Source organism: Betta splendens, chromosome 22 (assembly GCF_900634795.4).
Source record: "Betta splendens chromosome 22, fBetSpl5.4, whole genome shotgun sequence".
NCBI lineage: Eukaryota > Metazoa > Chordata > Actinopteri > Anabantiformes > Osphronemidae > Betta > Betta splendens.
The window spans coordinates 5,130,580-5,153,831 of NC_040900.2; the positions used below are offsets into that span (position 1 = coordinate 5,130,580).

General features: G+C 48.1%; 2 protein-coding genes across 4 annotated transcripts in view; one reads left to right on the forward strand and one right to left on the reverse strand.

Moving 5' to 3' along the window:
- Positions 1–11,982, forward strand: part of luzp1 (leucine zipper protein 1) — a 27,769-nt gene extending 15,787 nt beyond the window's left edge. Inside the window, exons 2-7 of the mRNA XM_029139592.3 lie at positions 465–824; positions 910–3,154; positions 3,230–3,816; positions 4,252–4,431; positions 7,160–7,437; positions 7,512–11,982. Coding sequence (XP_028995425.1) covers positions 693–824; positions 910–3,154; positions 3,230–3,816; positions 4,252–4,431; positions 7,160–7,408 — 3,393 coding nt within the window. The 5' untranslated portion in view covers positions 465–692 and the 3' untranslated portion in view covers positions 7,409–7,437; positions 7,512–11,982. The remainder of the gene's footprint in view (positions 1–464; positions 825–909; positions 3,155–3,229; positions 3,817–4,251; positions 4,432–7,159; positions 7,438–7,511) is intronic.
- A 1,560-nt stretch (positions 11,983–13,542) lies between these two features.
- On the reverse strand, positions 13,543–23,206 carry kdm1a (lysine (K)-specific demethylase 1a). Of its 3 annotated transcripts, none has more exons than XM_029138539.3 (22): positions 23,117–23,206; positions 22,302–22,338; positions 21,554–21,838; positions 21,167–21,335; positions 20,943–21,076; positions 20,773–20,851; positions 20,590–20,682; positions 20,355–20,461; positions 20,127–20,208; positions 19,736–19,830; positions 18,782–18,799; positions 18,448–18,590; positions 18,273–18,363; positions 18,031–18,165; positions 16,977–17,050; positions 16,554–16,665; positions 16,298–16,430; positions 16,024–16,211; positions 15,692–15,806; positions 15,440–15,567; positions 14,851–14,997; positions 13,543–14,530 (listed from the first exon to the last, which is right to left on the reverse strand). In XM_029138539.3, exons 2-22 carry the CDS (start codon positions 22,329–22,331, stop codon positions 14,330–14,332), a joined length of 2,559 nt encoding a protein of 852 aa, XP_028994372.1. In that variant the 5' UTR covers positions 22,332–22,338; positions 23,117–23,206; the 3' UTR covers positions 13,543–14,329. The 3 variants fall into 3 exon arrangements, with proteins under 3 accessions (XP_028994372.1, XP_028994371.1, XP_028994370.1); XM_029138538.3 differs by having other exon boundaries at positions 21,167–21,332; positions 22,287–22,338; positions 23,117–23,204; XM_029138537.3 differs by having other exon boundaries at positions 22,287–22,338; positions 23,117–23,199.
- Positions 23,207–23,252: the final 46 nt, after the last annotated feature.

Genomic DNA, 23,252 nt, shown 5'->3' on the forward strand with positions numbered 1-23,252 from the left:
ACTCGCTTTAGAAATGCACACGATGCAAAATCTGTCACGACCGCCTTGACTAAAGATTTGTTCTGTCCTTGTTATTTTAATTTGCTGGAACTTAATAGTCTAGAATGAGACTGTCCTTGAGTCCCACAGGGCCATAAACGGTGTGGTGCTGTGACAGGCCTGTGATATAGTGGTGAAACCTGCTGCTGTCAGCAAATGCAGGCAGAAAAGCAGGAATCAATATTGGACACAGCAGCAGGACGACGCCAGAGTGTTTGCATATTTATGTGTCTATACCTGTGTAAGTGTGCAGGCGTGTCGGAGCCCAGACACTTACGCTCACTCCACTTTATTATTAATAGGCTGGAATGCCTGGTGGTTGAGTGACATTCAGCTCCCTCGCTTCCTCTATTACTGACAATCGAAATGACTGTTGCTGTCAAATTATCGAAGACTAAGGGTTGTTACTCTTCTTTCTCTAACAGATGACAGGTTTTCCTGCAAAGCACCATTCTGAGGCAACTTCAAGGTCCTAAGGCGACAGTTGGGAAACAAAGCACGACAAACTACCAGAAGAAGAAGAAAAGTATTTCCTCAGGAGACTAAAAGACTTTATCTCACTACGACACAAATGTGGAACTCCCAAAAGACTGTCATCAAATAGTTCGAGCAGCAAAATCAACATTAGATAGAGCACAAACAACTTTGTAGCCATGTCTGAGCATAAAGACATGACACATCGCCACCTGTGGCACAAGCTGCAGAGTCTCGCCCGAAGACTGGATGAACTGGAGGAAGCTACCAACAAGCTGCAGAAGTCGGAGGATGAGCTGCTTGACCTGCAGGTTGGTGCCGGTTGATTTGTGTGTGTGCGGTTTAGAGAAATTGGTTGAATTGGTTGTTAATGTCTGAACCCTCTTTCCTCTGCAGGACAAAATCATCCAGGCAGAAGGCAGCAACTCAGCCCTGCTTGGTGACATTGAGTCTCTGAGGAAGCGTCTGCTGAAGATCCAGGGTAAGGATGAGGAAGTCCGCAAAGCTGAGGACCTCTGTCGCACAGTCAGAGAAAAACTGGAAGAGGAGGAAAACCTCACCAAGGAGCTAAAGGCTGAGATTGAACGTTTACAGCGGAGGATGGCCGAACTTGAAAAACTGGAAGAGGCTTTTGGAAAAAGTAAGTCTGACTGCAGCCTGCTCTGCCTGAGCCTCAACGAGGAGAAGAACTTGACCATGAAGCTTTCGTCTGAGCTAGAGGGCCTCAAAGCCCGTCTCAAGGAAGTGGAGGGGTCTGAGATGAAACTGGACCGAGCAGAGCAGGCTTTGGGTATGGAGCTTGAGAAGCTCAAAGGATTTACCCAGACGTTTGTGAGTGAGCGCAAGAGGCTACTAGAGAAGCAAAGAGAGGATGAGAAGCTCATCCTAAAGCTGAAAGAAAAACTGAATCGCCTCGGCATGTCGGCGGACGCCGGCCAGATGGATTTCTTGCGGTCGCGAATTGAAGATGAGCTTTCGTCCACTGGATTCCTCACAGGCAAACTGGAAAAAAGGAGGGCTGAGAAGAGCCCCGACCACTTTAAGTTGACTGAAGACAAGATCAGTCTTGTAAACAAATCTGAAAATAAGAAAAACACCGCCCTCGAGGGCTCACACGAGGACGACAACAAAGTCAAGGAGCTGACGCAGGAAATAGAGCGGCTGAAGAATCGCCTCAAGCAGCTCGAGATCGTAGAGGAGGATTTGAAGAACTCGGAGTCCAAAAATGGTGAACTCCACGAGAAGTTCCAAATGGAACGAAGCCGGGTGCGTCAACTGAACGAGCAGGTGGAGCAGCTCAGGACACAGCTGTGCGGAAGAGGCGGCGGGAACGGCGCTTTACATGCGGACAAACACGGAAGCGTTTTCCCCAACAACGCCGCCAACGTCGTGGAGAACGGCAAAGCAGAGAGCGAGGAGATTATCGCGAGGAGTGCTTTCAGACAAGAGAAGCCTAAATATAGAAGTGCAGCGACTGTCTCAGAACCAAGCTCCCCAAAACACAGAATCAGGGAGCTCTCGCCTCAGCACAAGAGAGAGACCAAGCTGAGGAGCAAGGAGACAAGCAACCCTGAGGAGAGTTCTCCTAAGTCTGCACGGAGGGCCCTTAGTCCTGCCCAGAAGAGCAGGAGGACGCCCAGAGCCCCAACTGCGGCCGTTTCAACCGACAATGGGCTGAGAGACGCCGGACGGGGCGCCGAAGAAAAGCCGAGAGCTTCCGCCGACAGTTCTGGAATCACAGCTAGTGATGTTAAAAAAGCGTCTGTTCTGAGTCGCTATCCGCCGGCAGCTAATGACCAGAAGCCACTGAGGACGACCCACAAGCCTGCTGACGGGGAGACTAAAAAGATCCGAGTGGAGAAGTTCTCCAAAATGTACGTGGGTAGTGATAGCGAATCGAACAACTCCGACGTGGTGCCCGATTGCTCCAGCAACATCAACAGCATCTCTGCGCTGGAGAAGGACACGGCGTCGGTCGACCCGGTCCAGGAGCCTGTCTGCGTATCTGCTGCCTCCACACTGGCCAAGGCCAACGGGTCGTACACCGCCCACAGGTCCCAGGTGACTCCTCTGCTCCCCAACGACCAAGGGTCCGAGGGGCACTCCTCCGCCTCCGAGACCGAATCTACTGGTTCAAGGCCATCTGAACCAGAACCTCCGATTGAAACAGCTGCTACAAACGTAAGCAGCAGGGCTGCAGCGTCTAGATACCCTAGGTATTCTCGTGTCCACGGCTCCCACTCAGAAGGCTCCTCATCCAGGAGCTCGTTTGACGAGGAGCTCCACAACCGAACACAGTCCACCGAGGGCGGCCACCACGAGTCCGCGCATGCGCCGTCGGGTATCGAGATCCAGCGAGTGTGCAGCCCGCGTGAAGCCCTGAGGTCGAAGGCCGTCATCAAGCCCGCTATCGTGGAGATCGACCGGAAGGAGGTGATGATTTCGGAGCCTCTGTCCACCAATGGAAAACCCAAGATCTCCACCAAACCAATGGCGGCCACGACGAGCAAAATGACCAGCAGCATAACCATCTACCCCAACGATCCGAGCTCCTCCAGAACCAGCAGCCGCAGCAGCAGTGTGTCCAGCGAGCCCATGCCCATCAAAGAGCGCCACACCTCCACCAGCAACATCCTAATAGGTAGGCTCTCATACATGTCTCAATACATATGATGTTTTGGCTACAGAATCATGACATATTGTCTCTCAATGCCAGGGCCGAGCGCTGAACACCACGGCAGTGTTTCCATCCCATATGAAATCTCCATCCCTAAGAGTGAGATCACCTTGCGGCCGTGCCAAGACCAGGACTGTGGGGCGGATGACCCCAACGATTCCCCACCAAAGTCCAAGCGCCACAACGCTTCCAGACTGGAGTCGGCCGCGAGTCACCTGCACTGCCAGCGCAGCAATTTCAGCCTCCAGTCCTCTGACACTTGGGCGGCAGACGTCAACGACACGGAGTCGGGCTTTGAGAGCAGCAGCAGCACCACCACGGTCACCAGCTGGCGAAGCCAAAGGCAGAGCCAGCTCTCCCAAGAAGACACGCTACCAGACTTGAAGAACATCACTGTGAGGAGCACGTGGAGGAACAGGGGCGCCGCGTCCGTGGACGAAAGCGGCCGGGGGAGGGGGGCTGCGAGGGCGGCGGCGGACGGTGGCTCAGAAGACGAGGCCGAGGCCGTAACCACGTGGAGGGCCTATCGGGCCACCACCTTCGACACAGAAGAAACCGTGAACAGCAGCACAGGAGCTGGTGGGAACCCTGCAGCACAGCGGGGGGGCAGACCGACCCCTGCAGAGGTGAGGGAGTCCAGGGTCCACATTCGCATTCAGTCCAGTTAAGGCTAAAAATACTCAAACCTCAGCGTAGGACAGGTTATTTATGAACACTCTTGCTTTTAGGCCGAGTGAACAGGAGGCGTGTGATGTCACCGTTTTATGACACCCAGAGTGTACAAATTCTAGTGGCAGGTCGTAGCTTTACTATAAGACAGCTGAGATTTGTAGCGGAACAGCTGGAAAAGGAAAACTGAAATGAACGCGAGATGCCAAATATGCCTCTTGGTTTATGTGAATAAAAACACAGCGGACAGACCACAAATATTAAAAGGCTTTCGTTGCCTTGCCTTAATTAGATTTCCAGGGTTTGAGTGGAGCATGACTACATTCTTTACCCCTGAACAAATAATTAATAACTCACTGGTCCATGGCTGAGTGTGTTGCTCCCTGTTCCAGGTGTACATGCGGAGGATCAACAGTGTGGCCGCTAACGCTAAAGACGCCGAGGAGGCGGCGTCGCGCCGACGCAAGCACGCTCAGTCCCCCAGCGTGGAAGCAGGAGGCCTGGGCCGGACCGTGCCCCACGCGCCGGTCACGTCTCAGTCCTGGAGCCGATCCTTCTCCCAACAAGTGCCGGTAGGACAACCGACGGGTTTGATTTGGGCCATAATCTTCATGTTAGGCCTGTCGCACGTCAGAGCCACATGTTGTTCTGCCCTCTTGCAGAATGTTGACCGTTAAAGCGCGTCTACAGCTGGTGGTTATGATCAGTAACCACTGTAAATAGTTCCGTCCCGCAGATGAAAGTCCTCAGAGTACGACCGCAGTGCTGAGCCCCTGGTGTGTCCACTTTACGTGAGAGCTCAGCTTGTATTTTCTTTTTTCCTGACGCAAGACTCTGCAACTTGGAGCTTAGCGCAGCAGTTCTGCGGGCCCCACTCCTGCTGCAGCAGTAAGCATAAAGAGAGGGTGGGACAAAGGAGGAGGGAGGATGGAAAGAAAAAGCTCAGGAAAAGAAAGAAAGTAGCTTTCTTATATTTGCAATAACTACAGTTTTCCAATAAATTGCTGAAAAGTGGAACTTCTCTCAGATGTTTTGGTTCATTTCAAGTGTCTGAATGACCTGCCGGCCTCCAGTTGCTGTTTCAGGGGGACTGAGACACTGTAGAAGGTTATGTGGGACCAAAGAGATGGTATGGAAGGTTATTTACACATTATTATTATTATTGTGTCCATCACGCGAGCCCCTAATCTCCTCTTTCTGACTCTGGACATCACCCAGACGTTTGCACTTCATCATCAGAATTTCCTAAAACTCTGTGGTGCAGTAAAAAACCTCGCCTGATGTTGGTGCGCGAATTGGTCACTCCATTTGGATGGCAATTATGAGGAACACGTGCTACTATGCAAATACCATGACTCATGTTGGGGCTTTGAAGCAAGTATTGAGGCACATTAAAGGCCTGTAGTTAGCACAGTGGGAGAGCCGGTTTAGTTTGTGACTGCAACGCGAAAATGGCGGAGTTACTATTTTTCGATCATGGCTTCAATCGGCAGCTGTTACTGTCCCTAACCATGACTGGCTCTGGTTCTCAAACTGGTATGACTGGACACCTTTGAGCCACGCTCGCTCAGCACCTTTCTGGTTCCTTTGAGAGGATAAAGCCTGATGACTTTGTCAATCCCCCTGATGCCTGATTTTCACTCTCAATCTAATTCTCGAGACGATTCCTATTTATCTAGGGAAATAACTGAACGTCTGCTCATGCAGTTTGGTCCAGAAACTGTGGAGACCCAGCTTTCATCAGAAAAGCCTTGCAGCAGCGACATTTGCTAACTCATAAACCAGCGTTGTGAAGTCGCGTGCGCTATAGGAGCCGCTGTACGATCCTCTCCCCACCTGATACGAGCAGCAGGCAATAGGCAGCAGACAAATGACCCATGAAGAGCAATAAATGATTGACTTTTATGAAGCGTGGCCAATAAACAGAATATCATCTAGACCAACGGTTTCTCGCTTGCTCTCAGTCCGATTTCTTGCACGACTTTTAAAATTTACTTAAATATTCTCGTACGACTTCTTGCCATTGGTGAAACAGGACGATTGATGGCGAAGGCCGTTCATGGCGGAACACAGGCCAACATTTAGCAAGCGAGACGGGGGACGGGGTGTTTTCCTCCGTTGCACCTTTTCAGCCGCGCGTTGGTTGCCGTCGGGGACGATTTACTGCCGCTGATTATGACACCCTGTAAATGTGGCTTCTTTCCATGGAGGCATGTCTGTGTCGAAAGCGGCACTTGCAAATCCCAGTGGATCTCCTCTGATGTGGCACGTCGGGCTCCTCAGCAGCGTTTAACAGGCTGACGTTCCACTCGCCCAGATATTTGCCGAAATTAACACTCGGCCACATTGGAAACAGTTTGCTGTGGTACAAAGAGACCTGCTACTGAGGCCTGTTAACTTATCCGTCGCTCTATCATTTTGAAGGCTCTTCTTTTTATTCGTTTATGGTCGTGTGTGTGTGTTTTATTTTTTATTACCCTTCGGCTACTTCCTGTTACTGTGTGTGTGGTGTAGGAGGAACAGTGGAAGTGCATCACGCGGCAGCTGTAGTCAAAGCCCCCAGTCCAGCAGCAGCAGCTTACCATAGAAGGAGAACATGTCAGTCCGCTACCCCCCCCCCCCCTCCTCCACCGGTGACTGTAGCAGGAAGTGACCGCACTGAGCACACCGCAGGCAGGCCTTCGCTCATGACCGACTTCCTGTCTGTTGCCCCTGGAGACCGAGCGAGGCGGTCCAGCAGGGCTCCATTAAGGCCAATTAGCCAAACTGCACTCTGGAACTGCAGCGGGAGCCAGCTCCAACCCACCAAATGTCACTAATTATGGTGCTTTTTTAAAGCTGAAATTACAGGAGAGCGGGGCGGCGTCGGTGCGCGCCGTAGGAACTGCACCGTCATCGAACTCTCGCTTTCCCTCGAACCCCGGGGTTACTGAGGTTACGAGAGGGGACGTGCCGCTGAAGCCGCCACAGACTAGTAACTCGGGGTCTATTTTCTAGTCGGCCCGGCAAATTATAAATCTCTCAGCTTGGGGTATGTTTGGGGTTTTTGGTTGGGGATTTTTGCCCTGGCAGAGATCCACATGGCAGACTTGCCTTGTCACACACCAGTTAACATAAACAGCATGTATTTACTGTGATGACCACAATACAAAGGTCCAGGCCCCAGATGCTTCAAAAACGCCCATGTGCCTTGAAAATATGGGACATAATGAAAACGACCTCTGTTTTAATGACCGCATAATGTGAACATGGACAGGATTACTTACTAATTCACTTTGTCCCATATCCCAAACCTTCCAGGCCACCGATAGCATAGACACCGGTCCGAACCCAGGCCACAGCCCGGCGTCCTGGAGGCGACACCTGCCCAGCAGCGACTCGCACCACCTGGGGAGCTCTTATGACCGAGCATCCAAGGCGGCGGTGGGGGCCTCCACCAGAGGAGGGGAGCTGTGGTCTAGTCGGGGTCAAGGGTCAGGGGCCCGAGCCGAGGGGAGGACTGCAGCAGGCAGCCGACCGTGGAGCCATCGCCAGCCTGAGCACCATTAGGCCGAACAGGAGATCTGCAGCGAAGACAGGTACGGTGCGAAGGCACGAGGTGGAAATATTAAGAGGAGAAGGTTCCAGTCAAAGCTTTTCTTTTCCTCAACAGCCCTTCATTCATCTCTCAACAACGCAAGCAGAGCCAAACACCAGTCTCCCACCGAAAAATGGCCGCATAACCCAACCACATCTGCAGCTTTTACGGCGAGCAAAGCAAATAAACAAACGAACGGGACGGCGCATGCAGGCGCACAGTAACGAACCACATGACCCGAGACCTTCCGAACCGGAGCTCAGACGCCGGCAGGCAGCCGGGCGTCCTCTTCTGCTCCTCCTCTTGGTTGTATTGTAGTGTAATCCCACAAGTTGACAAGGGAGAGGCTGGCGCGCTGTCTGCTGGGGACCGTCCCGCGCCCGAACGGCTTCAGAGGGATGAGACGCGTGGGATGACGATGCCTTGCTCAGAGGACCATCACAGCTGGACGCATTGCTTTTGGATCAGAATTCCATTTCCTCATTCCTCCACAAAGCGACTTCATCTCACAGGGCTGGATCTCGATGCAGGTTTTTACTTTAAATGTGACCAAAAACAGGAAGCGACGTACCTTCTTTACTGTTTGCTGACTTGTATTAAAACACGAATCTGTTCTGTTTATTTTCGCTTTTACCACTTTCATGATTTACTGAACATCTACATGTTCCAGCATTAGGCTCATTTTTTTTGTTTGTTTTTTGTCACCACCTTCTGCCGCGACTGGATTTAATTTTGGGTTCGTAGACGCGGAGCGCGCGTTCGCATGTTTCTGCGTAATAAATGAGGATCACTTCAAAGAGGGTGACTCAGCGTGCACTCCGCTCGCAGCATTGCCGCGTGGCCGCATTTTAGGGGCGCCCACATTACACGCACATTATTTCTGACAGATCGGGACCTTTTATTTATGCTCCTTTGCCATTTTGTCGTAACTCGCTTTCGCCTTCTGCTCGACACAAAAGGACGCGTAGGAGGCAGAAAGCTGAACGACTGGAGGGAGCGGCGTCTCTGACCTCAAACCGTGCTGCAGCGCTTTTGCTTCACAGCAGCTGCCACTGTACTCATTCATGTATTGAGCCATAGCGGAGCGGAGGTGCAGCGTTGGACTCTGGATTACCAGCAGACCTCAGCCGGCGTGTTGGACGCATAGCAGCCAGTCATAGGAGAGACTCTGAACTCACAGCCCGGCCTGTTTGTGACTGGGTTCGCCGTGCGAATCATCCCAGCTTCCCTCTGTTTCTTATATCTATAGAGGTGTATTATTTTGTTACGTCATTAAACATCAACTTGAGGTTGATGAGTTGGAGCAGTTTATAGTTAGCGGGGGCCATAGCAGCGATGGGGGGTGCCACAGAAACTCATTTATCAACGGCCAGTACTAGAAGGTATTCTCATGGAGGTGAATGGTGCACGGACGCTGTTAAACTGTGCTGAAAACGCCGGGCCTTTTGAACGGGCCCCATGCTGGAAATTCACGAACGCCGCCGAGCAATGTGAGCGCTCGGAACGCGCGGGTTCCGCTGGAGGAACCCTCTGCCGCTCACCCGGCTGCTCTGCTGTTAGAAATCCTCGTGCTGTCGCGTCGGCTCCTGCTGCCGACGTTCAGTCTCCGTCTGACCTCTCGTCCCACGTCGGCCACAGCTGTAATATTTGTAATCTCCTCTATATACAGGTTCATGTATCAGCCTGTGTCACTCACTGTGTCAAACTCCTCCCCCCCATGTAACATCTGTAACTGTCAGTCGTCACGCTATGAACACAAACCATATATCTGGATGCGCGTTCGCTAAATACAGCAATGACACCATGTTCATCTGTGCCTTGATTTGTGACGAACGAGGTCGATTCTCCCAGCGAGTCTGATTTACGCCAGATTTGATCGCATCATGAGTAAGATGCTATTCTGATTTGGGTTTTATAATTTGTACATTGGAGAACACGTACGTCTCAAAGTGGTGGAAATGGGAAACTCCAAACTCGGCTTCCTGAGAATCAAAGCTGCTTCAAAGTAGGCTTTTAAAAATGTATAGAGCTCTGTATGAGAAAAGGAGCTGGGCCTGTTCGTGGCCAGAGCTGGTTTTATGATGGAGCAAAAACAGACCAGACGCACTGTTTTTGACTTGGCTCGTGCCAAGATCACATAGTCACTCTGTGTGTCTGAGCTCTTTTACCACCATTCTTTTTAATTTAGAGGAGAAAATCCAATCTTCTCCCCTCGATGGTTTCTTCTTTCTATTTTTACTGGGTTCCAATTTCCTCAAGAGGAAAGATGAGGATGTGCGTGGAAATGTTTTGCTGGTTCGGAGAGTTGTTTTTACAGAAGCTAGCTGAAAGGTCAGAGGTCAGGGCTGCATCTAATCCTGTCACTGCGTCTCGACTCGACTCAGGCTCTAAACACAGGGGAACGGAAGACACCGCTCGGCAGTGGTTTCCACTTTAGGTGTCATCTAAACCGGGCGTCGTGCTGCTCTAGATGCACGTGGACGCCCCTCAGTTGTGTGTGTTATTAATGTGACAGTGAGGCTCTTGTTTGAAGGACGTAAGGGGCCGGAGGCTGACATCGCTGTGGTCAGGATGTTTGCTATATCAGCTCGGTGACGCAACTACTAGGAGCAATGCACTCCCACCCTCATCCTGCCTCAACGCCTCCACAGCATTTTTTCAATCACTGATTTCCGGGCATCCAGTGAATAACACACGTTTGTATCCACCCCTGCTGCAACTGCTGCCGTTTCCCTTTTGTGGTTCTTTTACTTTCGTTCTCCCGTCGCTCCGTCCTTCTGCTCCCAAGCCGCTCTCTCAACCCGATGGTCTCGGGAAGAGTCCAGCTGTCAGAAACCGTAGGCTTTACGAGGGCTTCCCTCCTTGAGACCTTCTTCAAAGGAAGCAGGTCTCTTTAAAGGGCAAAGTTGAAACCCCAGCCTCTGCTATGCACGCTGCCTTTCTTCCTTACAAGTCCCAGTAGAAGCCCAGCGCCACCAGTAACTCAACCGTGCGCCCCAGTCCAATGTGGGATTTCCACTCCTTACTCCAGGAATGAGCTCTGAACCGGACAAGTGTGTGACTGGTGACCTGGGACTTCACAGGTTGTGTTTCAGGGGTTTGTTGGTGATTCAGAGAAACAGCTGGATGATGTTAAAACGTGGAGAGGAAGGCGGTAGCTTCCCTGCTCAAATAACAGGAATCCTCACTTACAACTCATTGCCTTTCTAGCATATACTTGGGGGGGGGGGGGGGTCGGCGTCGCCCTGTGAGAAAGCGCTGGGGTGGGAACAGGTCTTTCTGCTCAAAGGCCTCTATTGTAAAGCCAGAGTCATGGTGTCATTAGGTGGCGCAGGCTGTAATCTGCACTTAACCAGCACTTAACTTTAAGACCTCAAATGAATAATGCCCCCTTTAGTCCCATTCGTCAAAACGCTCCCTATCTCGAGCCCCAGTGTTGTACATGTTTTCAGCTGAATGTATCCTATGTGTATTTTGCACCAGCCAAATTGGAGTATTTAAGAGTCATTTCAAGGAGCGAAGGACAAAGTGGCATGCGCGCGGCGGATGACACCTGTGTGTGAGACCCTGTCCCGCCTGCGTCCTCGCCTTCTAACGTTGTGCCAAAATCATTCCACAGTATTTCCGGGTTTACAGAGAGGCGGCGCCGGTGCTTCGCCCAGATGAGATGCTGAAATAAGGGGAAATATTCAATTTGAGGGTTTTTTTTTTGTTGCCGTTTTCTGGTTATGTATGTTTTTATTACTTTGTTAAACGAAATGTCTTATTTTGGAAGCTATATCCAATAGGTTTTATTTAAGGAAAATCTTGTAATTTTGTAAAGTGGGCCTTATTATTGAAATACAGTAAGTATTTGTCCATCTTGATTTGTATCTTCCTCGTTGTTATAACGCTCCTGGAGAGTTCTACTTCCTGCATTTTGTGTTGGTTATTTTATTTCATGACGCTTCTCGTGACCTGGAGACATGACGACGCACCACGGACGAGCGAGAGAGAGAGCGTTTAAATCGGCGAACAGAGTCATGTCATAAGTCACTGAAGCGTGAGCTGAGCAGCTTCACGGCGCGTCGTCCTGTTTCCAGCCACCGCTTCAGCCTCTTCGCAAATTCCGGATCTGTGCATCCTCTGAATGTCATGCTTTGTAGGAGCTGCCAAAGAAAGAAGTGTGGATGTAGATAGACGGGCACGATCGCACGGGGCGACACGCGTCGTATATCCGGGTCCCATCACTGTCGCGCACACGTGCAGAGACGTAAGAGTCTCAGGCTTGTACAATCAGATTGGAATGGTTTGTGTGCAGACAATGGAGAACACAAACACGCGCGTCGTGACCTCTGCTCAGTGGTTTTGTGACCTCTGCTCACTTCTGTGGGTCAGCGGTGCCAGGTAGACCGCGTGGGAGGCCGACTTTGAGTTTTCCCTCTTTCAGGCTGTGCATGTTTTAACCTTACTGTGGCTGGCGCACTCTGCATGTACGTCTCTTGAAGCTGCCGACTGTACAACAGGCCGTATGTATTCCAATAAAAATGAAAAAGCAACCCTGCAACACGTGTCTGTGTCCATGTGCACACGTGGCATACAACCATGTTTGTCAGTCCGTTATAAGCTTTATTAAACAGCCTCAGCAAGTAAAGCAGTGCAGTGTGTGTGTGTGTGTGTGTGTGTGTGTGTGTGTGTGTGTGTGTGTGTGTGTGTGTGTGTGTGTGTGTGTGTGTGTGTGCGTCCTTGGCTTGTTCTGGTCCAGAACAAATCGGTGGCTCACAGAATGCAGCGTAAGCAGGCGAGCGGAGGGAAGCTGGTCAGGTACAAAGAGGAAACCACAAGCTGCCGGGGAATGCAAAGTCAGCGCACGCCACTCTCTTAAACCGCTGCACCTTCGCTACAACCCCAGCGGGCTTCTCCCGAAAGTGCAGCTGGCTTGAAACGTGACAAACCCGCTTATTTCCCTCACCGTCGGCGAAGAGGTTGTGTTTGGTGATCTGTTCCTCCGGAAGGTGGTCAAGCGTTTTGTAAGTGGGATTTGAGAAGCGGGTTCAACACCGTCTCCCGTTGTAGTCTAATCTGTCCTAAATTCAGACGCGGGGAGGTGCTACCCTGACGCACTGGTGCCTGTTTGGGGCCTGGTACTCCTGAGCCTCGGTGCCGATGCCTGACCTGAATTAGTGCTGTGAAGTCAAGCATAGAAATGCTTCGGCGGCGCTCGGGGGCGAGTGGAGGCGCACGGAAACGGGGGACGAGAGCGAGACACGGGTTTCACAGCCTACGACAGGTGCCGCGAAAAAGGCACGGATTTGTGCCTGCGCATCCGCGGGGTCGGAGGTCGAGCCTTGATTCGCAACTGAACATTTGTGTCATTTAGAGAAGTGATTCACAAGCAGCTTCGAGAGGTTAATCATAGATGTGCTTGGAGCTAAATGCTAACGTGGCCGTGCTAAATTTGACCGTGGATGATGTTCAGATTACAAGTATCAGCCTGTGGGCGCTTTTTCTACCTGCGTAGGTGCACATTCCACCCCACACCTGTGAATCACGCGATGTGCTCGGGCACGCTGTGCCCTCTCATCCGGCATGTCTCTGTAACCGCCTCTCTATCAAGTAATCGGCCGATGCGAGCCTGAGGCCATAATGAAAAATAATCCCACCAGTCAACAGTTACACGCGGCTTTGAGCCTACGGTTTACCAGGGAGGTGAAAATACCCCAGTACAGCTGTCCAAAACCCCAGCTCAAATTACTGTTGTTACATCAAACATCTCCTTTGGTCACGATAATAATAACCGCAGCTCCGGGGGAAAACAGAGCCCGCGACGGTCCAGAGTGCATGGAAACAGAGGGGCACCGAGTCCTGGAATACAACCCCACAGAAAAGAGAAACTAGCTCATGCTGGACCATTTTAATCCTCCAGAACCCCCACTACGTGCAACCGCTGCCAGGGGCCCCATCTCTCTGCCGCACACAGTGCAATAGATGTGCCAGACCTGCAGCGGAGGAGGGTCAGTGACGGGTCAAACCTTCCCTTCTCCCAAACACCCCGTCTGCAGGTGACACAGCGGCAGAGTGGGAAGGAATCGCTTCTAGAACAAACATGTTGAAGTGAAGACGCAAATTCTGTCTCCTTTTAATAACAAAACAACCGACAATATAAAAAAAGTGACATAATATGTGATAATAAAAATACAACCGCTATGGCAACAGAAACATTCACAATTCTTTCAACATAAGCATCTTTTAGTTTTTAATTCAACTATTTTTACTATTTCCTGAAACCTACATTGACGAGGCACACAGCTAAAGTAGAGAGCAAAGGTTGAAGGCTTAGGACAAAGCAGACGAGGCCTCGGGAATGACACTAGAGGAGACGTGCCTTTAGCGGACCGGGCCTGTGCTGAGGTGGTCGTTTGCCTCGTAGAACGTCTGCTTTTAGCTCGTGTGTACAAGTAGTAGAGACATTTTTAGCCTTTGCTTCGCCACTCGCACAGGGGCACATAAATAAATGTTGAGTATCGCAAGCAAGCTCCACATGGTATCATTTACACTGAAACACTAAGTACCAAAAATAATGCCTCGCTCCTTTTTTAAGACTTGCACCAGTACGTGATGCAAGTTTGGTTTTTCTCCTCCTCGTTTTTACAGACAGCCTACTTTTTAGTCAGTTAGGCTTTTTTCTAGTCGACAGATGTAGGTATGTGTGTGTGTTCTCACATTTTGTTAGGAATGTGCCTACTTACAAAGGAAATAAAAATCACTGTATAAATGCACCAGGAAGTGTAATTCTTTCCAGACTGAAGGACTTCACATACAGAAATGTGAGCTGCGCATGTGCAAAAGTTCTCCCGTGAACTGCTGTAGTTGTCCGGACAGTTTTGTGTTGGCAGGAAGTGTGAGGGGCCGCTTCAGACGCTGGGGGTGGGCTGCGGCTGCTGAGGGTTGCTGGCAGCGGTGGGAGCGGCCTGTCTGGGCAGCGTGTACATGGCGCCCAGGAACTGGTCCGCGATGCGGCCGGCCTCGCGGAGCCCGCTGAGCAGGGCGCCGTGGACGGTGGCCGGGTAGTTCCTGATGGTGTGCTCGCCGGCAAAGAAGAGGCGGGGGACGGGCTGGAGGGCGGAGGGAGGAAAAGGCATGAAACCGAGAGCGATGCTGGCTTCTTTCAACGTAATAGAGAGTTAAAAGTGAGCTGAGGATGGGTGAGGCGGGGGGGGGGACATGTGGCTGTGAACTGCCAGAAGCCATCAGTCGACACATAAATAAGAGTTGAGTGCATCAATCAGCATGCCAACATCAAAACAGCCAAAAAACATCTGTGTTGCAAATAAACTGCTCTGCTTGGGTTTGGTTAAGAATTGCGGCAGGCTTTCTCACACACACACGTTCTCACCCAAAAGTCAAGCCTCTCTCCTTCAGTGTCTGCGTTTACCTGCGAGGCTCCGGGTATAGCCGGGCCGGGTGTGATGGGCTGTGCCATGAGGTCGTAGTCGTTCCCCGAAGAACCTGCGGCGACGTACGAGTAGGAGCCTCGCGCCCAGGGGTCGGCTCGCCACCGCGTGACTACGGTTTCCTTTGGCTGCCATGACAACAAACAACACAGGACTTTTAGGAGTTTCCATGATATTAGCCGGGTCCGTAAACAGCTGGCTTGCAAACAGCTCCAGCGCTGGCTTCCACGCATATCATTTTATCCCATTTGAAGCCATAAGAAAATGATTTACACTGATGTGTGGTTTGGATGCAGCTTCACTTGCGAGTGCCTTTCACATATGCTCCCTGCGTAACGTTCTGGTTATGGGGGTCAGTTCAGGAACGAATTTGACATTCCACTTAAAGTTGTGGAAAAACCAACAAAAAAAAACCCCAATGATTGAACTTAAAATATAACCAACCACAACTTTCCTGTAAACAAAAAACATAAAGCTGCGCTTTGTCAAATTATGTATATTTTATAACAAACTAATTGGTATGTGGAGTAAGTGAAAAGTCAAGGTTGTCTGGCTCTCTGCTCATCATACCTGGGGTACAGCGCTGCTTCCAAATATTCCTTTGAGAATGGCCAGGCAGCGTCCAACAATAACATCATCACTGATGTTCTCCATGATGCCAGCAGCCTCACCCGCCATAAGAGCAAGCAGGATTGGAGCTGAGAAGAAAAGAGACTTTTATAAACACTATGAATGATTTCCTTTAAGGAGTATTTTATGCACAGGAAAGTGACATCAATTATTTAAGTTATTATTTAGGCAAAAAGAATGTGAACTCGTCACCTTTGTAGAGGTTCCAGAAGAGGAAGAGCTCGCCCCGACTTGCCGTGGTGGAGCCGACATGACCAAACAGGTTGACGCTGGGATCCCAGAACACGCGGTCAAAACACAACACCACCTTTAGGCGGTGAAGACAGAACAGAAGAGATTAATTGTGTGTGAACAACTCATCCTGTTTAGCATTTCCAGTGCCAGCACTAGTCAGAGCCACGTGAGGGGTAGAGCGCCCTCTGCTGGAATGAGAGCAGCTGAGATTGCATAATCGTGCTGCGGACATGTTGAGGTTTGCTGGTTAGAAACTAGGGCTCTGACGTGACTCTGTAGCTCCAGCTGACCTTGTTGAGGTTTCCAAAGCCCATCCTCTGTATGGCAGACGTCTTCCACTCGGGCAGCGGGGGAACGAACTGCACAGCAGGTGGCTGCTGCTTCAGCACACCGAGGGGCAAAGTGCACAGCACGGCATCGCACTTGTATATGAAGGTCTGCGTCGTGGAGCGAGTGTTCACAGCAATGACTTCACAGCCTGGAAAATGGACAGGCGGAGAAAAGGTTCATGCACGTTCTACATGTGAGCAGCAAAATGGAAATACATCAGTTCTTAGCACTCACCGGATGCTGTGTATCGGACCTGCCGCACGGCTGTGTTTAGTTTGATGTCCAAACCCTCCGCCAGGGCCACGGGAACGCAAGAGTATCCATTCCTTACTGTCAGGTGACTGCCAGTGAACTCAAAGTCATCATCCTGTCAAATAACACAGCGATTCCTTTAATGAACCAACCATAAACTTCTGCACTAAAAGGTGAGCGTTCACACGTCTGGTACCTAAACTTAACTAATGGGGTATTATTGGGTACATGTAAATACCTGATCCCAGTGCTTCAGAGAAAGGGTGGAGAGGGGTGTAGCGTTGGCAAACTCCAAGTTGGCAAAATGCCAGTCTAGGATCTGCCGATCCCTGGATGACAGGTAAACATCACTGTGGAAAGACAGGACGGACAGAGTGATGAACACTGACAGCTATTAGGACATGAAAGACAAGTCTGCTCATGCACAGGCTTTGGCTCACAAGGACACTGGTAACTACCTTTCAGTAAATAATAATAAGAAACAGGTAAATTGTCGGTAATTATCTGTTGCTAAGGGCTGCAGGGCTCCAACAACGCAATTTTGACGTAACAGGTTCATTGAAGCATTTAGAGATGTTTCTGTCATTGCTCTGCCGGTGCTCCCGCTGGATAAGAACAGTATAATGCTGCAGTTTGAGACACTTTCTCTGCCTTCTCGTACCTTGGTGGATTGGCCTCCAGCTCCTGTAGCTTCTCCTCCAGTTTGACCTGCAACTCCACCAACTCATCGTACTCCTACACAAGGAAAAGGCAGGGGAACCATTTTCACTAAAAGCTCTAACTGTTGGGAGGCTGCATGTTTACTATGAACAGAGATCTTCTGGAAGCCCGAACCCAAATATTAATTAGGTTGATGATTAAGTGGTATGAAAACAAAACGAAATATATTTATATCTTAAACTGTAAATTGAGACTTTACAAGCTGTTGATCACTTAATGTTGGCAAACGTGTGTCTGAGAGCACATTTACAAAAACAAGCAGTCTTTACAAAAATGACTGTCTTAACCTCAGGGTCATGCTGTTACTGGCATTAGGTCCTGTTATGTTGTCTAGGTATGTGACTCTAGTGCATGAACCAACTCAAACACACTGTTATGTCCGTTCTTCCTTGATGGAAACGTGTGCGTACATCCGCATACACAAAGGCAATCAGACTGTGATTCAACGCCTTAAAGTGTTTTCTCATCAGCGGATAGGCAGCAGACAGATCCAGCTCAGACACCAGCTGTGTTTAAACCAACTAGACTCTCCTAAAATACACACGTTGCAGCAGCGGAGGTGATTTGTCTGCACCAAAAATAAAACACTCACTTTAATAATACCGAAGCATTAAACCACTTAAACACAGCCTGTCCGGTTTACTTAGTAGCACAGCATTAGAAAGTCAATGAGGCACTGAACTGACCTGGTAGCCAATAAAATATGTCTGGTTGATGCTTCCACTTCTTTGCAATAACTGAACATTTTTAGTGGAATGTTCTGTTGTGCATCTAGTGGTGACTGACTTTATATCACCTAATAACCAATGCCCTAATCCAAAGTGGTTCACACAGTGAAGACCCTGTGATGCATAGGTGCAGCTGGAAATACTTAGCTTTAACACTTAACAGTTTTGACTAGACTATTTTAGGTCCAGAGTCTGATTTCTGCCTGGTCAGAGACACTAGAGAAATTAGCCACAGTTATAGTTTCTAATATTAGAGTTTGAGCTCACTTTGCACAGTGCAGTGAGGTCACGGTGCTTGCTCTTCACCAGGAACTCTGCTGTGATATCTCTCGGTGGTTTGACTTCGCTGGCCTCTTTATACTGCTGATGGAGCTCCTTAATGCGTTCCTTAGCTGTCACCATCTGAGGGGAAAACAGGGAGTTTAAGGAAGTCATGAAAGATGGTGGCAGACAGGACAGTAGACAGCATGGAGAAACATGTTTCAATAAAAAAACCCAGCTATGCTCACCTTGTTGAGTAGATCCCTGAGATCCTCCTGAGTCTTTACAATCTTTTTCCAGTGTTCTATCTGTTCGTCTTTGACATGCTTCTCCTGCAGCCTGTGAAAACATAGACAATATTATCAATAGTGGTTGTGTGTATTTGGAGACAGATCTTCCACATATAAAGTACCCCATACTCACTGTATGACCACCTCCAGGGCCTGTCCCAGAGAAACGGGCTTATTGTTGAGGAAGTTGAAGTCCAGCTGGTGACTAAGGTATGAGGTGGCCTCTAGCAATCTGTTAAACTCTTGCTCCACCATCTCATCTTTCTCTTTTGGCACCTAGACACAACAACAGTCACATGACAGACACGGTGCTGTCAGTCACAGCAGTGATGGCAGTTTCCAGCTAAACTGTTTAGTACAACTACTACTAAACAGTTTCCAGCTCATGGTCACACAAATTTCAGTCAACATTTGAGTGACTACATGCCAAATTGATCAAATTACTATAGAAATGAATCAATACATACACTTGTGCACCGTTCACCCTTTAGTAGTTCACCAAATGATGAATACAGGAGTAGTTGAGAGGACAAGAAAGGAGGGGGGAGAGAGGGGGGGAGAGAAAGAACATGTTAAGTAAACAAATTTAACCTCAAACAGATTTGCACAAAAGTAAAACATGTACATTTAATTTGCTTTTTCCTGTGGAGAAGGAAACCAGTAACACATGACGTGGATGCTTTATGAGAGGATTGTCTCCACTTCAATGGAAGTGTCCCGAACATGAACCTAAACATCCTACTACTCTGGCTGCCACTTGATGGACAGAAGAAAAAGAAAAAAAAAGAGGGGAAACACTGTTTATTCCTAGGATAATGACATTAGTCTAGATCTGTTTTGAATTATGCTCTGCCCTGAAAGGAACTGAAGCTGTTGTCGATGACACGAGGGTTCTCAGTTAAACGAATCCACCATTCATTTTGTTTTTGTGGCTCGTGGAAAGCCAGATCTCAGCCCCAGGACAACAACATGGTAGGAGAACGGCTATAAACTGAAAAACACAGCACTGCCAAGAGGAAACTGAAGTGTATACATAAACATCTTTTGTTAAAAGGAAGTAAACAACACAAGGTCCTGGTTTGAAAAATGAAGTTCGGATACACATATCTAACACAGCTGCAGATTTAACCCGTGAACGTAAGAGAACTTGACCTCATGTGAAGCTCAGCAAGATTAAAGCAGGCATTTAATTTTCAAGCATCAGATGGTTTGGAAATCACCTGCATGATTCTGTGCCCATTCTAACTATAAGGCTGTTACACAGCATTTGGGGTTTGTGCAAATAACAATAACAGCAATATAAAAACAAATATATAAATATATTAAATAATAATTTATGCCATTTAAAAAAAGAACCACACACAGGGAGCTGGCCATGTCAGGAAAGAGAGGAACCTCATTGCTTGCTTGGTTACACTTACTGCTTGGCCATTGGCTTCATAAAGTGGGCACTTCTGTTTGATCTTGGCCAGTTCCATGTTAACCTGCTTACTTATTACTGCCATGGGATTTCCCCCTGAACAGGGAGAGACACACACAGACAGTGACACAGAATTCGTTGGTATTACATCACCCCCTACAGGTGAATGCAAGCAAGTGCAGAATCCCTATAAAAAGGAAAATTACATTATCTGTAGCAGTACTAAACCGTGAATCATAAACAACTAAGATCCAAGTCCTATCGCTTCGGTCAAATATAATTAAGACTTTGCATCCTGAAGATGGTAATTTGAGTTCAGTTGATGTCATGGAACAGAATTCTTTTACTTAATAGGAAAAATATAATGAGAAATTAGAAACAAACAGACTCACCCAGTCCTGTCACGACCATGGCTCCCAGATCAGCAACATAGTTGCCCTTCCTAAAAGTGGCCACCCTCCCTCCAACACGATCCTGTCAGAAAAAAAATAGGTAAAACATAATGAACTCTGCAAATATAACGTTATACTGCATTAAAACAAATGTATAACACTGTAAATAGAAGTAGTAAGTAAATAGTTATGATAGCTCCAAAGGATTAGCAGCGAATGGTGACCTACCCGGGCCTCCAGTACTGTAACATCCATTCCAAAGCTTTGTAGCTGCCTGGCTGCAGCCAAACCGGACACACCCCCACCAATGACAATAACCTTGCCTGTTTTCTTAGCTGCAACAAGCAGAAAGTATGTCAAATAGTTAATCTACACAGATCAACAACTCAGCTGCTTTGGCTTCAGTCTCATTGGACCTATGACCAGAGCCAGTCTATCTGCAAAGTGAATCGACTGAACTCACTGGGTAAAGGCTTGACCCTCTTGTAAATGCCAAAGTTAATGAGTCCATGCCTTTCTAGATAGCTGTGTATCCTGTGAACCAGAACTGCATCACCTAAAAGGAGAAAAGATGCACAATAAATCTCCACTTTTGTACAAGGGCATTTCTTATGAAAAAAACTTTGACATGGGAAAACCAACTTACTGTTATAAGGAGCTTCAAGCTGCTGTGCTGTGGCTTCAAAGGTCAGCTGGATCTTAGGGTTGTCCAGCCACAGTTGGAGCTGAATAAAGAAATTATGAATTTAAATATAGTACAGTACATATGTATGAAACAATCAAACCACAGTCCTTTACAATTAGATTAGCACTTACTGTACGGTTGCGGATGTAGAGGAACACTTTCTGAGTCTGTTGGGGACCACTGATAATGTCAGGGAAGCAGGCGGCTTCCTGGGATGTCATGCGGTCATGGGGAAGACGGCTCTGAAACGCAGCCCCTTCCACACCTGAAAATGAACATAAATATCACAAATGTATCTTTATTTTCTTAACACAGTCATCAAGATTTATGTCATGCTTCTGGCATGAGGCCTCACCAGACGGTTCCTCTGGTTCACTTTCGTTCTCCTCCTCTACGGGTGGAGCTGGGGGAGGAATGACCTGTTTCCTCTCCTTTTCTGCCTTGGCATTCCTCTCTTCCTCCGAGTAATATTCGTCTTCCGACAGATTAGCCAGGCTCTCATCCATCTCGCGGTACTCCACCTGCAACAGTAGGCACAATAAAAGCATCATTAAAACCAGCATTATGTAACCCAATTTACTGCAGTGATCATAACCTGCAAAAACAGTAGTCTACTCAGTGAAGTCTCTACTAATCCTTTAAAAAAACACAGTAGGAATTCTGCCACTGCCAAACTCAATTATAAAATCCACGTCACTGTGCAGATTTCTTCACTGAGCTTACGAAAATCTAAAATGTTTACTTTTGCTCGCTTGCGGCGACTCGTCCTGCGGACTTCAGCTGAGTCCGGGTCTGCCCCCCCAGGACCTGCTTGATGAGGCAAAGGCCCCCCCCCAGCTTCCCCACTAGGAGATGACCTCTCCTTCTTTTTTGTATCTAAAGCTCCTGCAGATGAGGCTGAGGAACCAGTCTGAGCATCTGATATTGGAGCCCTATCACCCACTGCTCCGGCAGAAGAAGAGGAGGAAGAGGAGCCAGCATCTGACTTCTTGCTAGACAGCATTATGGAAGATGTCGGAGGCCTCTCCTGGAAACAGGGGGAAGGGAAATTAGTTTAAACCCCTAAATTAAAACATACATCAAAATATGTGAACAATAAGTGAAATGGTTAAATTGTTATGTCTCAGCAGTGGGATGTCAAAGCATTTTAATTAACAAAAAAAAAACACTACAACGACTCCTAAAGAATAAGTCGAAAATAATGAAGTATGATTGGTTGTGTGCGTGGAAAAAACTATTTAAAATGTTTTATTATGGTATGTTATGGAATGCAGCAGAGGTAAATACTCCTGGTCCTTGACACTAGTAGAAACTGGTCACTTTGTTGTTGAAGGCAGTGACTGAACCAGCTAAAACAGCAGTTACAACATATTGTCTAGGTTCTCATAAAATCTGTTTTACTGAGTGAGTTAAATAATATTAACTGTGCATGAATGTCATGGTTTTATGAAATGGGGTCTCCGTGGTACAGTAACCTTGTCTTGTTTTACCCATTTCTCCGTGCACCTGGTTATATCCATTCAAACACTACAAAATGAAGACAGAACCAGAAATATGGTTACGAACAAGACCTGCTAAACAAAAACGGGTTTGTTCTCTTATTCTATACTGAAGCTAATTTAATGTAGCCACATCTCTAGAAATCCAAGTAACACATATCCATTGATAACCTTCTACCTGTTACTTTATAGATGACTTGTTTATCAGGACTTTATTAAATTAATAAGTAAAAATACAAAAGCGAGAAAACCTGAAGGCTGGCTGTATTCTTTTGGGCCTCGGATCATTTTGAACTTAAGTGACCCTAAATGTTATTCAGAAATCTTTGCTGTGACAAGTGCGTTATGATTTCATTGATTTCCATTTGAGCAGATGGACTAGCATTAGCTAGCTAGTTAGCTAACTTCGAGCAGCAGAATGGCACAGCTATCACTGTTAGCTTGACTTAGCTTACGGTAACGTTAGCTGTTTAGCCATGGAAATCGTATATACCGCATTCGAATAAAATATGAAGGCATATGTAGAATAGCAGTAAATGCTATAACGCAAGCATGAACTCGAAACACTTCTAAACGTATATCTGGTCTAATTATTTTACGAGATTGTGTTTTAGCGACTTTAGCGATGCCGCTAACAATAGACCGTTGCTAGAACCAATAGCGGCATAGTAGCAGGTGAAAGGCAGTAAAAAATAAAACATCGGCTTCGATTGCGAAGGGATCGGGATCAGTGGATTTCCATACAAGATTAATAGATATTTTACAGAATAATGCTAAGCATAAATGTTAAAAACTCATTATATTACCTCTTAAACCTGAAGATGTCAACACAAAGACGGCACGGCAGCAGGTCCTCCTCTCAATGTAGTCTTTCGTGATTGGCGCATCCCAGACAGCACGCAGTATTACTCAGCAAAATGATTAGTCTAAATAACTGTCAGT

Coding starts and splice junctions, on each gene's coding strand:
- kdm1a (XM_029138537.3), bottom strand. CDS start 22,331: ATGGATATAACCAGGTGCACGGAGAAATGGGTAAAACAAGACAAG. Junction 20,209..20,354: donor TTACAGTACTGGAGGCCCGG/GTAGGTCACCAT, acceptor TTTTTCTGACAG/GATCGTGTTGGAGGGAGGGT. Junction 14,531..14,850: donor CTATACCCGGAGCCTCGCAG/GTAAACGCAGAC, acceptor TCCGCCCTCCAG/CCCGTCCCCCGCCTCTTCTT.